The sequence below is a fragment of the Ursus arctos genome, unplaced genomic scaffold (assembly GCF_023065955.2).
Source record: "Ursus arctos isolate Adak ecotype North America unplaced genomic scaffold, UrsArc2.0 scaffold_34, whole genome shotgun sequence".
Taxonomy (NCBI): Eukaryota; Metazoa; Chordata; class Mammalia; order Carnivora; family Ursidae; genus Ursus; species Ursus arctos.
Window position 1 is genome coordinate 12709767 of NW_026623030.1, and position 15168 is coordinate 12724934.

Below are 15168 nucleotides of genomic sequence, written 5' to 3' on the forward strand. Positions count from 1 at the left end.
TAGGAATGAGCCCCACATCAGGCACCCCACTCAGTGGGGAGTCTGCTTCTCCTCCTCCCTCTGCCCCTCCCCTCGTGCTCACTGGCTGGCGCGCTCTCTCTCTCTCTCACAAATAAGTAAAACCTTAAAAAAAATTTTTTTAAATGTGGATCAATTGGCAAAACTTGGATACAATGTATGCATTCAATAACTTATATTAATGTTAATTTCATAGGTTTGACCACTGTACTATGGTTGTGAGAAAATGATCTTGCAGGAAGAAGGATGAAAGTTCATAGTAAATGAGTATCAAATCTGTAATTTTCTCTCAAGTGTTTCAGGGGAAAAAAAAATATGTATATATATATATACACACACACACACACAAACACATAGAGAAGAGGGAGAGAAAGGGAGAATAGTAAAGCAAATGCGGTCGACATTTGGGGAATCTGGGTAAATGGTATTTGGGAATGCTATTTATTACTTTTATAACTTTTCTGTAAGTCTGAAACTATTTCACAATAAAGTTATTTTTTCTTAATTAAGCATAAGATCATAATAGGCAGTAGAGCCAGCACTCTTACACAAAGCCGTATGTTTCCATACCACAAAAGAACAACTGTACACAGCCTTGTAAATGTCCTACTCACTGAAGAATCTAATACTGAAACTTTAAATTTTAAATGTTTGGCCTGGAAAAAAAAAAAAATGACACAAACAAACCACGTGGGACTATTCTAATATACCTCAGGTCCGGAAGGGTCACTTAATTAAGAATTTTTGAATTTTCTTTTGTGGCTACTTTGCTATTTTGTCAAGCTAGTTTGACAGAGTGAATAGGTTTCAAGCCTTCTCGGAAAAAAATTACCAACAACTTTCACAGCTTTCTACCCTAAGAAAACATTATTTCTGATTCAGTTTGTTTCTCTGTTTCACCTTCACCCAGGGAAACTGGATATTTTCCCAGTGGGAGTAAGGGACTGCCATCGAGGAAAGCATTCATGAACTTTTAGTTAAAAACTGGATCTCCTGGGGCGCCTGGGTGGCTCAGTCAGTTAAGCGTCTGCCTTCGGCTCAGGTCATGATCCCAGGGTCCTGGGATCAAGCACCGCGTCAGGATCCCTGCTCAGTGGGAAGCCTGCTTCTCCCTCTTCCTCTGTGGCTCCCCCTGCTTGTGCTCTCTCTCTGGCAAATAAATAATTTTCTTTAAAAACTGGATCTCCCCTAATCAAGGAGCAAATATCCCCCTTTCAATTCAGATAGCACTTTGGTTTCCCCAAATTTTGACCTGAAATTTAAAGTAAAGAAGCTATGTCCTGGTCAGTAAACACTTCTTTTTCTGCTGGAGCCCTTTATGATAGAAGCAATAATTTAATAAACTGTCTACATTGCTACTTTTGTGGAAAACAGAACTGCGTGTATGAGCTTCCTACAATAATACTCACTTTCATGGATATTTAGTAGTTGTGTCTTATACAGATATCCTGCAAACTGATACAGATATCAGATTAAGGCACCTTCATTTTTTTTTACTTGAAATTGACTTAAAACATCCTCACGGCATGGTGCTAATATGGCTAATGTGATGGATCTGATTCTCTGATAGGCGAGTCAGGTTTGCATGGAGAAAAGTGTGGGACCATGATAATCACCACCATGAAGGCCAGGGAGACGTACAGCTATTAACACAAAGAAGGGTAATGTTTCAGTATATGAATGTTCTTTCAGCACTGAACAATGCTCATCTCTTAGACTGGAAACTCCCACTACAAAAGCCAGAAGCCTCAAACCCTGCTTTCCAAACAGAATTAGAACAAGAAGCATAAAAACTGACTAAAGGTACATTGTTGTGTTCTGTACACTGCTGTTATGTGTTCCAGAATGAATGCTGAACCCCCCAACTAAAAGAATGTTTGCAGACTGTTTGAATAAGGCTTCCCCCCCACCCTTGGCTGGGGGAGGTATGAATGAGAGATAATTGTCTAGCCACTGGAACCAGACACACGGCACTCAGGTGGTTTCTCTTGCGTGTGGGTCTTCCCCCTTGGCAGCCGTGCCCCAGAACACAGAGCTCGGCTCTCCTGTATACCACCGTAGCCCCATCTCCTGGAAAAAATGCCCAGCAAATGTGTCATTACACCAATTTCTCTTTTATTACTGGATCATTTTTTTTTAAGATTTTATTTATTTATTTGAGAGAGAGAGAGAGCACAAGCAGGTGTAGAGGCAAAGGGAGAGGAAGAAACAGACTCCCCACTGAGCAGAGAGCCCAATGTGGATCTTGATCCCAGGACCCTGGGATCATGACCTAAGCCTAAGGCAAATGCTTAAGTGACTGAGCCACCCAGGCACCCCTATTACTGGACATTTCTGTCCTCATATAAATCCTGTACTTTCTCCAATCTTACCTAACATGTATCTCTGGCTTCCACCCCACTTTTCTTCTCTCCTTCATAACAAGCTCTTAAAAAGAGCTAAGTTCACTCTTAACCAGAAAAATCCTAGAAGAGAACACAGGCAGTAATCCCTCTGACATCAGCTGTAGCAACTTTGTCCTAGATAGGTCCCCTGAGGAAGGGAAACAAAAGCAAAAATAAACTACTGGGAAAATAAAAACCTTCTCCACAGTGAAGGAAACAGCCAACAAAACTAAAAGGCAACCTATGGAATGGGAGAAGATATTTGCAAATGTTGTATCCAATAAAGGGTTAGTATCCAAAATATATAAAGAACTTATAAAACTCAACACCCAAATAACAAATAATTCAAATAAAAAATGGGCAGAAGACATGAACAGACATTTCTCTAAAGAAGACATCCAGATGGCCAACAGTCATATGAAAAGGTGCTCATCATTTGTCATCAGGAAATGCAAATCAAAACTACAATGCAATATCACCTCACACCTGTCAGAATGGCTAAAATCAGCACAAGAAACAATAGGTGTTGCCAAGGGTGTAAAAAAAAAAGAAACCCTCTTGCACTGTTGTTGGTTGGAATGCCAACTGGTGCAGCCACCGTGGAAAACAGTATGGAGGTTCCTCAGAAGTTTAAAAAAGAAATTATGGGGGCACCTGGGTGGCACAGCGGTTAAGCGTCTGCCTTCGGCTCAGGGCGTGATCCCAGCATTATGGGATAGAGCCCCACATCAGGCTCCTCCGCTATGAGCCTGCTTCTTCCTCTCCCACTCCCCCTGACTGTGTTCCCTCTCTCGCTGGCTGTCTCTATCTCTGTCGAATAAATAAATAACAAAATCTTAAAAAAAAAAATAAATAAATAAAAATAAAAAAGAAATTATGATCCAGTAATCACACTACTGGATATTTACCCAAGAAATACAAAAACACTAATTCAAAGGGATACATGTACCCCTATGTTTATAGCAGGATTATTTACAATAGCCAAGATATGGAAGCAGCCCAAGTATCCATCTACCGATGAATGGTTAAAGAAGATGTGGTGTGTGTGTGTATGTATATGTATGTATACACACACACACACACACACACACATATACATAATGGAGTATTATTCAGCCATAAAAAAGAATGAAATCTTGCCATCTGCAATGACATGCGTGGACCCAGAGAGTTAATGCTAAGCAAAATAGGTCAGATAAAGACAAATAACAAATGATTTCAGTCATATGTGGAATTTAAGAAACAAAACAAACGAGCAGACGGCAAAAAAAGAAAAAAAGGGAGAGAGACAAACCAAGAATGAGACTTTTTTATAACTATAGAGAACAAGTGGAAGTTACCAGAGGGGAGGAGGATAGAGGGATGAGTTAGATAGGTGATGGGGATTAAGGAGAGCACTGTGATGAGCACTGTGTGTCGTATGGAATTGCTGAAGCACTATATTGTACATCTGAAACTAATATAACACCGTATGCTAACTAACTGGAATTAAAATAAAAACTTAAAAAGGGCGCCCGGGTGGTTCAGTCACTTAAGCATCTGCCTTTGGCTCAGGTCACTACCTCAGAGTCCTCGGATTGAGTCCCAAGTCTGCTTCTCTGCCCCTCCCCTGGCTCATGCACATTCTCTCTCTCTCTCTGTCTCTCTCGTTCATGCTCTCTCAAATAAATAAAATCTTTTAAAAAAATAAACAAAAACTTAAAAAAAAAAAAGAGCTAGGTCCACTGTCACTACTTCTCACTTCCCACCTCCCACCCTCTCTTAATCCTGCTCAACTAGGCTTTTGTTCCTATCCTGTTACCCCGTCAAGGTCACCAACAACCTCCATGTTGCCGACACCAGCACGTTTCTTGGGTCTCATATTATTTGAACTCTCACCTGCCACAACTGATCCCTTTCTCTTTTTTTCTTGAGGTATAACCGACATGTAACATTGTTAGTCTCAGACAACATGAGTCAATATCTGTATATAATCTGTAGAGATTGCAAAATGATCACCACAGTAAGTCTAGTTAACATGTGTCGACATACAGCTACAAAACTTCTTTTCTTGTGATGAGAACTTTTAAGATGGACTCTCCTAGCAACTTTCAAGTATGCCATACAATATTATTAACTATATATCCCCATGACTTATTTATTTTAGAACTAGAAGTTTGTACCTCTTAACCTCCTCACCCTTTCTCCTTCCTGAAACACATCTCTCACATGGCTTCCGGGATCCTGATTTTCCCCCTGCCTCTCTGGTCTCTCCCTAACTTCAAACTGTTGCCATGCCCAAGGTTCAGATCCCTTTTCCATCTACACTCTTCCTAGAGTTGCTCATCTAGTCCCCCGCCTTTATTTTTTTTTTTTTAATTTTAATTCCAACAGTTAACACACAGTATTATATTAGTTTCAGGTGTTCAATATAGTGATTCAACAATTCCATACATCACTCAGTGCTCAACAAATATATGGCTTACTCCCCATCACCTATTTCACCCATCCCCCCAGTCACTTGTCTTTAAATAGCCAGACACTGATGATTCCCTCACTGCTCCTCCAGAGATGTCCAGATCCATTATTTTCAACTGGCTACTCAACATCCCGACTCTTCATCATCTCAAACTGTGTTTGTCCAAAACACAACTCCTAACCCTCCCTCCCTAACTCCCCTTCAACCTGCTCCTTCCCCCAGAGGTGTCCATCTGCAGTGAGACTAGTCAGGTGTTTATCAAATCCACTTCTTCTTCTTCCTGGGCACCCAAAACATGGTGTTTCCCAGCTTCCTCTGCAGTAGGGTGTGACCACAGAACTGCGTTCTAACCAATGTGAAGACCATTCAGGTTTCCAGGCATCCACCTCCAGGCTTTCCCCTCGGCCTGCTCGCTGCAGACAAAAATGCAGAGCTTGGAAAGCCATGTGCTAAAGACAGCAGGAGCATCCCTGAATTACTGTGGCCCCACTGATCAGGAGCACCCCCTGGGACTTTACAAGATCGAGATATAAACCTACTGTGTTAAGTCAGAGATCCTGGGGTTTACCTGTTACCATAGCAACATTACTATAATATACCATCTCAGCAAAAGGTATCACCCTTCACACAGCTACACAAATCAAAACCCTAAGACTCATTCTTACAGAAGTCCCTTCTTTCTCACTATCCATATTCAGTTTACTGGCGAGACAGGAAGACTCTTCCTTTAAAATATATCTTTATCTGCCTAGGGGCACCTGGCTGGCTCAGCTGGAAGAGCACGCAACTTGTTCTCAGGGTCGTGAGTTCAAGACCCAAGCTGAGTGTAGAGATTACTAAAAAAAATAAACTTAAAATGTGTGTGTGTGTGTGTGTGCGCGTGTGTATGTACCTTCTGCCTATTTCTCACTGCCTATTTCTCATTGCCACCACTACTCACACCCAGCCCAAAACACCTGATTCTCCTACCAGATGACTGTGAAGGCCTGTTCTCCAATCTCCAGTTTTCACTCTTGGCCCTCTGTATCCCATTCACCGCAAAACAGCCAAAGTCATCTTTTCAAAACAGAAAATAAAACCAGACCTATGTACTTGGTCCTTGCTGGATTCTCAGATATCCTGCTGCCTTCCATCTCCTTCCTACTCATTCCTCTTGCTACTCCTAGTACCCACCACACCTTTGCCTCTTTCCACAACCTTGCATTCGCTGTTTGTTCTACTGGGCACACCCTTCTATGTGACTCACTCCCTCATCAGTCAGTTCCCTGTGAAAAGGTTTCCTCCTGAGTTTGGCTTTCCTGACCACCATATGCCCAAGAGTTGCCCCTATCAAGCACTAACCCTTTAATTACTTTGTTTTTTTTCATAGCACTTCTTGCTACCTGGAATGAACAGATTACATATATACATATACATATATGTGTGTGTGTGTGTATCTATCTATCTCCATCTATTTACTGTCCATATCCTTTTGAAAAATTTTATTTATTTATTTGACAGAGAGAGAGAGAGAGAGAGCACGCGCACAAGAAAACACAAGTGGGGGAAGCAGCAGGCAGAGGGAGAGGAAGAAGCAGGCTCCCCAATGAGCAAGGAGCCTGATGCGGGGCTTGATCGCAGGACCCTGGGATCATGACCTGAGCTGAAGGCAGACACTTAACCATCTGAGCCACCCAGGCGCCCCAACTCTCCATATCCCTTGATGAACATAGGGGTTTGTCAACCTTCTCATTGAACTCCAATCTCAATGGTGAGATTAAGCCCCAAGGGATGAACAGATAAGTTCAATCAGATGTCTCTTCTAGCTGGTGACTCATGTGGGCATCCTGCAAACAGGTGGTTAAAGCCCATGAGTGAGCACACAAGTCTGACTGTATGGCTCACTGCCACTCACTAGCAGTGTGACTTTAGAAATGTAATTAATTCTAAGCCTCAATTTCTCCACCTGTAAAAACAGGATCTACCTCATTAAGACTACCTAAGACAATCATGAAAAATTGGCACCTGGTTACATATTACTATTATTTAAAGTAACAGAGTTTATGGGCTCCTGGTTGGTTCAGTTGGTTAAGCGTCTGCCTTCAGCTCAGGTCATGGTCCTGGGGTCCTGGGATGGAGCCCCGCATCGGGCTCCCTGCTCAGCAAGGAACCTGCTTGTCCCTCTCCTCCCCGCTCGTGCTCTATCTCTGTCTCTCTCTCTCTCTCAAATGGATGGGTAAAATCTTTAAAAACAAACAAACAAATAAACAAACAAACAAACAAATAAATAAATAAATAAAGTAACAGAGTTTATATTCAGGTGGCACACCCTGGGATGGCTCTATCAATTGGCTACGACTAAGGGGCAGCTGGCTGGCTCAGTCAGTGGAATATGTGACTTGTGACCTCAGAGTTGCGAGTTTGTGCCCCATGCTGGGGGTAGAGATTACTTAAAACAAAACAAAAAAAAACAACTGTCTATGACCAATGTTCATGCTGACTGGTCTGTGCCCATACTGCCATGGTTATGAAATACTTTAACATCATCTCTGGTGGTGATGCTTTAACTGTAGTCCTTCTATCTCTCCTGCTTTCTGAAGTTACGAAAGCTCTCCTAAAAATGACATGGCAGACCTTCTGAAGGCCTTATTCCACATTCCCTCTCTTATTAGTGTTTGGTGTTTTCTCTCTTCTACTAAACTGCAAAGTTCTTTAAACACAGAGCTAATTTCAAATACTGTATCTTTTAATTCCTCTCTTCCCTCCCTTTCCCCATGGTTCCTGGCACTGTGTTTTGCAGTGGTAGTAATATCATAAATACTTCTGAATGAAAGTCTTCCATAAGCAACCACTCCCTAGGTACTAAGTCCATACTTACCTGAACCTAAGAATCATCTGAGGCACTTGGCAGCCCCAAGCAACTACACCTACTGAATCTGAATTCGGCAGCAAGGTGGGGATATATCCAGGAATCGCAATTTCTAATAAACATCCACCCTATTATTTTATCAAACAAGTTTGAGAAACATGGCCATTAATTATCACCCAAGATGTTGCTTTCTCTTTGTTCTATCACCTGCCACACATTGCCCAGTTACTGAAAAAAAATTCCCCTGCAATACGAGGCTTTCATCTATATGTCTCACACACATGCTTTACTTAAAACTTAAGGAAATGCTGTCTTTTTGGGTTTTGTGTTATCAATATATACCTTTGAAAATTAAAAGTTCTTATTGTGCCCAAATCCTCATTCCTTCCAACCACTACACCTAAATCCAGTCTCATTTATCTCCATTGATACTAAAGTATGACTCCCCACCTCCAACCCCTTTTGTAACTATGGTGAGTACATCCTCCACATCATCATTTTAAAAAAATATCTTAAGAGTGTCATTTTTTAGTCTAACTCATGACACAGTTTAGCTGAATTCATGGCAGACTCATAAACAGCACAGCTGGTATTAATACGAAATCAGAGACCCTCCAGTCCAAATCCCAACAGTTACTCCACATTGCAGAGCCCCCTCTTGAGAGAACTACACCATTTCTGAATAGTCAATGATAGGAGAGTAAAGCGTTCATGGTAAGGCCAGTTTCTGTTCCCTCTCAGCCCAAATCCAGTGTCCTTTTACTTCCCCAAATTACAATGACAGGTCACCACCTCTGGTCACAGAGCAAGTTTTGGTTAACGCTGACAAAATTAACCCTGCCGGAAAAAACAAAAATCACCGTGAGACTCTCACACCCTCGCTCTTTGAAATGACACCAAGCAGCCAACTCTGAGTCATAGCTACCAACATTTTAATCCATTTTCCGGGAGTCCAAACGCTCCCAAGCTATTTCTGAATAATAAATGCCCTCATGGTGGGCAGTCTGGGGGGAAGGTCCATGCATGAGAGAGAGAGGTAGGCTGGTCGGGGTCCTGGTTCTGCCACTAACTGGCTGGGTGAAACTGAGCAGGTCCCTCCCGCTCTCAAGGCCTCAATTTCGCCAATTCCAAAACCAGCTAGATTTAGATGATCCCTCAGATCTCTTCCAATTCTAAGAACCTAAAACTTGGAAGTCAGTCCCCACAGTAACAAAGATCCTAATTCCTTATAGACTATTCTAGATTACCAAATCCAACCTCTTCGCTTCAAAGACCAAGAACCCGAAATGAAAGCCCCCGACGACTTCCAGTCCAAAGCTCTTCCCACATCTTACTGCTCCTCCAAGAACACAAAACTCGAAAACTGGAGTCCACACCAGCCTCGACTCTAGCGGAGGGCACGCAGCCTATTCCATCTGTTTCGTTTGTTTGGGTTTTTTTGTGGGGTGTTTTTGTTTTGTTTTGTTTGGTCCCTTCTGCACTTCCACCTAGCTAGAAAGGGCAAAGCGAGAGCGCTTAGGACAGACCCTAAATAAATCCGGACCTCCCTACGCGCCGGCAGTCGCACCTGCCCCCGAGCTCTACGTGAAGGTGGATGGCTGTCTTTACCCGACCCCTCCTCAGGGAGCCCGCAAAAGAGAAACGTTTTCTCCCTCCTGACACTCCGGCTCGGCCCAGGCCGCCTCCCACCCCGAGACAGCCTCCCCAGGAAGCTATACCTGCTCCGCCACGGCGCGACCCCGCACAGCAACCTCAGGTACCGCCGCCCCACGGACGCCGCCATCTTATCTCCTCCTTCTTTGCGGGCCACGCCCCCTTTCCACAATTGTGGCGCATGCGTGTGACGTTACGAGCATAGCGCTCACGGAACCAATGAGGAACGCTGTGGGCTGTGGGCGGAGACGGCTAAGCTCCTCCCCATGGGGGCTCCCCGCCCCATCAGCCCGGCTCTTCGGGCACCTACAGAACCGGGTTGGGTAGGTTTCTGTTGTGTTGCATCGGAATCTGGGTGCAATGTCGCCAGTCCTCTTTCTTTCTACTGGCGTGCGTTTCCTCATGCGCCTGGAAAATGATTCACCCAAGATCTGAGAATGTATCAGCTTAGCCAATTCCCTTATTTACAGACGGAGAAGCTAAGAGAATCCACCGCTCATCTACCATTTACTCCGCGCTCCCTAAGTGCGAGGCTCCGCTCTGAGCATATCTCGTTCTTACTTTCCCAAATTGGAGAAATATAGCTCCACTTTTCCCTCCCCAGTCTGCTAATCACAGTTGTCTTCACCAGACATTTGACACAAGAGGATATATTGCCTGGTGCCTGCAGTTATTTCTGTGTGGTTCTTTAAGCCCAAATAGTGCACAACCAACTCCCCCAGAGAGCCTAACAGGCATCAGGTTTCCTGTTGGAGGGAAGACACCTCCTTCTATGGGCCTTTAAAATATGAGGGGGGGAGGAATGTATAGAATTGGTTTACTATTCAACTGTGACTAATAACTCAAAAGGAGGGGGCGGGGTTATTTCAAAATAAAGTGCATTTTGGAAAACTGAAATATCCACATGCAAAAGGATGAAGTGGACCCTTTCCTTACACCACATACGAAAAGTAACTCAAAATGAATCAAAGACCTAAACTTAAGAATTAAAACTATAAAACTCTTTTTTTTTTTAAGATTATATTTATTTATTTGAGAGAGAGCGCGAGAGGGAGGGAAGGGCAGAGGGAGAGGGAGAAGCAGACTCCCTGCTGAGCAGGGAGGTGGGGGTGGGGCTCTGGGATCGTGACCTGAGCCCAAGGTAGACACTTAACCGACTGAGCCACCCAAGAGCCCCAAACTATAAAACTCTTAAAAGAAAATATAAAGGAAACCATCATGACTTTGGATTCAGCAGTAATTTTTTGAGTGTAACACCGAAACGCAAAGACAACAAAATAATATCAATTGAACATCAAAATTAAAACTTTCGTACACCAAAGGACAGTATCAAGAGAATTCAAAGACAATCCACAGAAATCGAGAAAATATTTGTAAATCCTATATCTCTGATAAGCATCTAATATCCAGAATATATGAAGAACTTCTAAAATTCTGAAACTTCTAAAACAAGCAACCCAATCAAAATATGGACAAAAAATGAGCAGTCGTTTCTCCAAAAAAAATCATACAAATGGCTAATAAGATGCTCGACATCACTAGTCATTAGGGAAATGCACATCAAAATCACAATGAGGAGATCATTGTGGAGGGTGGAGGGTGGAGGAGACAGAGGGAGAGGACGAAGCAGGCTCCCCACTGAGCAGGGAGCCCGATGCGGGGCTCGATCCCAGGACCCCGAGATCATGACCTGAGCTGAAGGCAGAAGCCCAGCCAACTGAGCCACGCCCAGGCGTGGCGTGTATTGCTTAATTTAAAAAGAATTTGGGTTTATCTAGTTTTATTTTTGTTTGCAGTTGATATTTAACACAACTCCACTGTGTTCAGAGAACTCACTTGGAATTTCAATCCTTTGTATTTGTTGAGATCTGCGTTGTGGCTCAAATATGGTTAATGTTTTTTTAAGATTTTATTTATTTATTTATTTATTTATTTATTTATTTATTTTAGATTGAGAGAGAGAGAAAGAGAGAGAGAGAGTGCATGACCAGGGGGAGGAGCTTGGGGGGGGGACAAGCAAACTCCCTGCTGAAAGCAGAGCCCAGCTGGGGACTTGATCCCATGACCCCAAGACCAGGACTGGAGCCGAAATGAAGAGTCAGCCACTCAACCAATTGGGCCACCCAGGTGCCCCCGCTTAATTTTTAAAATATATTTCAATTAAGTTAAATGGATTAATTAGGTTTTCAGATCTTCTATAACCTAATTTTTGTTTACTTGTTCTATCAGTTGAGAGAGATATGTTCCTATCTCCAACTTTAACACAGACTTGTCTATTTTTCCTTGTAGTTCTATTATTTAACATTATTTCAATGTTTATATAAATTCTAGATTGTTATGTTTTCCTGCTGGATTTGCCTTTTTTTGTTGTTGTTTAAAGATTTTATTTACTTATTTGACAGAGAGAGACAGCCAGTGAGAGAGGGAACACAAGCAGGGGGAGTGGGAGAGGAAGAAGCAGGCTCTGGCGGCGGAGCCTGATGTGGGGCTCGATCCCAGAATGCCGGGATCACGCCCTGAGCCAAAGGCAGACGCTTAATGACTGCGCCACCCAAGTGCCCCTGCCTTTTTTTTTTTAAACCATTATCAGTGTCCCTATTTGTCTCTAGTAATGCTATTTGTCTTGAAGTCTAACCATATCTGATATTAATACAGCTATGCTATGCTTTCTGCTTTTTGTCTGGTGTTTGCATAGTACGTCTTTTTCCATCAGTATGTCTGCAGACTCTGTGGTCCTTGTATTCACAGTGTGTCTGTAATATAGAACATTTGGTCAAATAGAAAATACATGTTAGAGAGTCTATTTATCCAAATGTATTGATAATTTAATTGATGGACTAAAAACTCCAACTGAAAGATAAATATTGTCAGACTAAATTAAAAACAAGACGCAGCAATGTGCAAAGGCAGGTATTCCACCAACTGAGCCACCCAGGTGCCCCTAGAATAATGTTTTTGAGATTCAAGCATGGTGTTGCAGTAGTTCTGTCATTTTCACTACCAAGTAATATTCCATGATAGAAGCACACCACAGTTTGTCCCGTCTCCTGTTGATAGGCATTTGAATTCTGGTTTGGAGTTATTATGAGTAAGACTGCCGTAAACTCACTTGCACACGTATCTTTGTGAGCAGAAGTTTTCATCTTTCTTGGAGCTGGAATTCCTGCACTGTAAGGTAGATAGGTGTTTAATTTTATAAGAACTTGCCTAAAAGTTCTCCAGAGTGATTGTATCAACCTACATTCCTACCATCAATGTGTGAGTTCTAGTTGCTCCTCGTTTTCGCCAACGTGAATTTTAGCCATTCTAATGTATATGATGTGATTTCTCTTTATGGTTTAAGTTGAACATTATTAATCTCCTGATTCATTTTTCCATAAACTCATCCAATTTTTCCAGCACTAATACTGAAAAGACTTTCCTTTCCCCATTGAATTGCTTTGGCATCTTCAACAAAATCAACTGACCATACATATGTGGGTCTATTTCTGGATTCCAGCGATCTCCATTTGTTCCACCCATGACTGTCGCTTTATTGTAAATCTTTTTTTTTTTTTTAAGCAACCTCTCTGCCCGACACGGGGCTTGAGCTCACAACCCTGAGATCAAGACTCACATGCTTTACTGACTGAGCCAGCTGGGTACCCCTGTTTTGGCTTTTATAGATTCTTTTTTTTTTTAAGATTTTATTTATTTATTCGACAGAGATAGAGACAGCCAGCAAGAGAGGGAACACAAGCAGGGGGAGTGGGAGAGGAAGAAGCAGGCTCATAGCGGAGGAGCCTGATGTGGGGCTCGATCCCATAACGCCGGGATCACGCCCTGAGCCGAAGGCAGACGCTTAACCGCTGTGCCACCCAGGCGCCCCTGGCTTTTATAGATTCTTTTCACTTCCCTAAAGGTGTTAGAATCAGTTTGTCAATTTCAACAACAAAAAGCCTGTGGAGGGCTCTACTGTGCTTGTGCTGAATTCAGAGATCAATTTGATGAGTAATAATATTGAGGCTCCCAACCCACGGACCTAACAAATCTCTCCACCTTGACTTTTCACAACCAAAAGTATGGTAAAAAGTATGTTAGTACTTTTATTCATTCTTAGTCAATGCAAACATCTAAGAACATTTAAAATTCCATCTACCCCATTTTTGCCCTTTGTGTTGATACTGTAATACATCTTTATTTCACTAGATTTTGTTTCGTTTTTACAAGAGAGCATATAGCAGCTATAATCATAAGGCTCCCAAACTAGAAACAATCCAAACGTCCATTACAAAAATATTACATTGAGCAAAATAAGCCACATACCATAGAGTAATATTGTCTGACTGCAATGACACAAAATTCAAGAACAGGCAAAACTAATCTATAGGGGCGCCTGGGTGGCACAGCAGTTGAGCGTCTGCCTTCGGCTCAGGGCGTGATCCTGGCGTTATGGGATCGAGCCCCACATCAGGCTCCTCCGCTATGAGCCTGCTTCTTCCTCTCCCACTCCCCCTGCTTGTGTTCCCTCTCTCGCTGGCTGTCTCTCTCTGTCAAATAAATAAATAAAATTTAAAAAAAAAACTAATCTATAGGGATGGAATAGTGAACAGCTGCTATCCTGGAAAGATGCATGAGGGAACCTTCCTGGGTGATAGAAATATCTGGGCGGTTGCACAGGTGTATACATTTGTCAAAACTTCTCAAATGAGAAATGTAAGTTCTGCTCGCTCTCCAGTAGTTAAATTATAATTTAATCAATAAAATGAAAGAAATCTGGGAAAACCAAAAACAAAGACAAAGACTACTGAATTAAGCTTGGCTGAAGAAGTTTGCTCCATGAAAACTCCAGTTTCTCCCTGATTGGTCCCAGAGCCAAACAAGTTTTAGGGGGAAAACAAATTGTCTTCTACTTTTCTCTCCCAGAGACCATTTCTGGAGCGACCCTGTCAGAGCTCAGACTCGATGTATAGGTGAGGAACATGAAGACTTTTCCTTCCGGTGTATGTACTGTCGCACCTGTTCCCAGTAGTACAGAAAGGAGGAGAGATGCCTGCCTGGCTCAGATGGCAGAACATGTGACGCTTGATCTTGGAACTGTGAGTTTGAGCCCCACATTGGGTGTAGGGGATTACTATAAATAAATAAATAAATAAATAAATAAATAAATAAACAAACTTAAAAAAAAGAAATCTTAGCACAATTTTTTCAGATGAGAGTCACCATTACAAAACTTTTCAAGAGTGAGTAGCAACAACAACAAAATTAAAAGGCACCAATATATAACCTCTTATATTTTAAGAAAACACACACACACGCATAAGAATATATACGTGTGTGTGTAAAATCTTTACATATAAAATCTTTAGGGCCTCCTTCCAGCTATGAAGTTCTATGATTTTAAGGCAATATGGGCCTGATTTGGGATCCTGTTCCATAAAATTTTCAAATAACGAATAAGTTCTAGATTGTGTGTCTTTAATGGGGAGAAGGGAGAGGGGTAGGGCATGGGAGAAAGAGGGAGAGACGTAGGGAGAACAAGGAAGACACGGCATGAGAAACAAACATGAGCTACAAACAGGAAAAGGGGACTATAGGAGGGCAGGCAGGTGCCCAGGGCCTCTCTTCCAGCTCCTGGCCTCCTAGAGAACATCCTTGCAGTTCTTTCAAAGCTGCATTGCTAACCTAAATGGGCAGGTAGGTAGTGTAGTCAGTGGGGCCAAGTTCACTGCAGGCTCATGGCCATCTTCACTGGCCCAGGAAAAGCTGGGTTCATGTACTGGGTGCAGAGGAACACCTGATGGGTGGCGGCAGCTTATTTACCTGAA

At 42.5% G+C, this 15168-nt stretch overlaps 1 protein-coding gene across 2 annotated transcripts in view; it reads right to left on the minus strand.

Annotated features, from left to right (window-relative positions):
• PISD (phosphatidylserine decarboxylase) overlaps window positions 1–9531 on the minus strand; it is a 42086-nt gene extending 32555 nt beyond the window's left edge. The window contains exon 1 of one of the 2 annotated variants that reach the window (XM_026484877.4): window positions 9427–9531. In XM_026484877.4, the coding sequence (XP_026340662.1) occupies window positions 9427–9491 (65 nt within the window). In that variant the 5' untranslated portion in view covers window positions 9492–9531. Of the gene's footprint in view, window positions 1–2390; window positions 2578–9426 lie in introns of those variants that run through there. The other variant, XM_057305898.1, reaches the window with a different exon arrangement.
• Between the last annotated feature and the right edge of the window lie 5637 nt (window positions 9532–15168).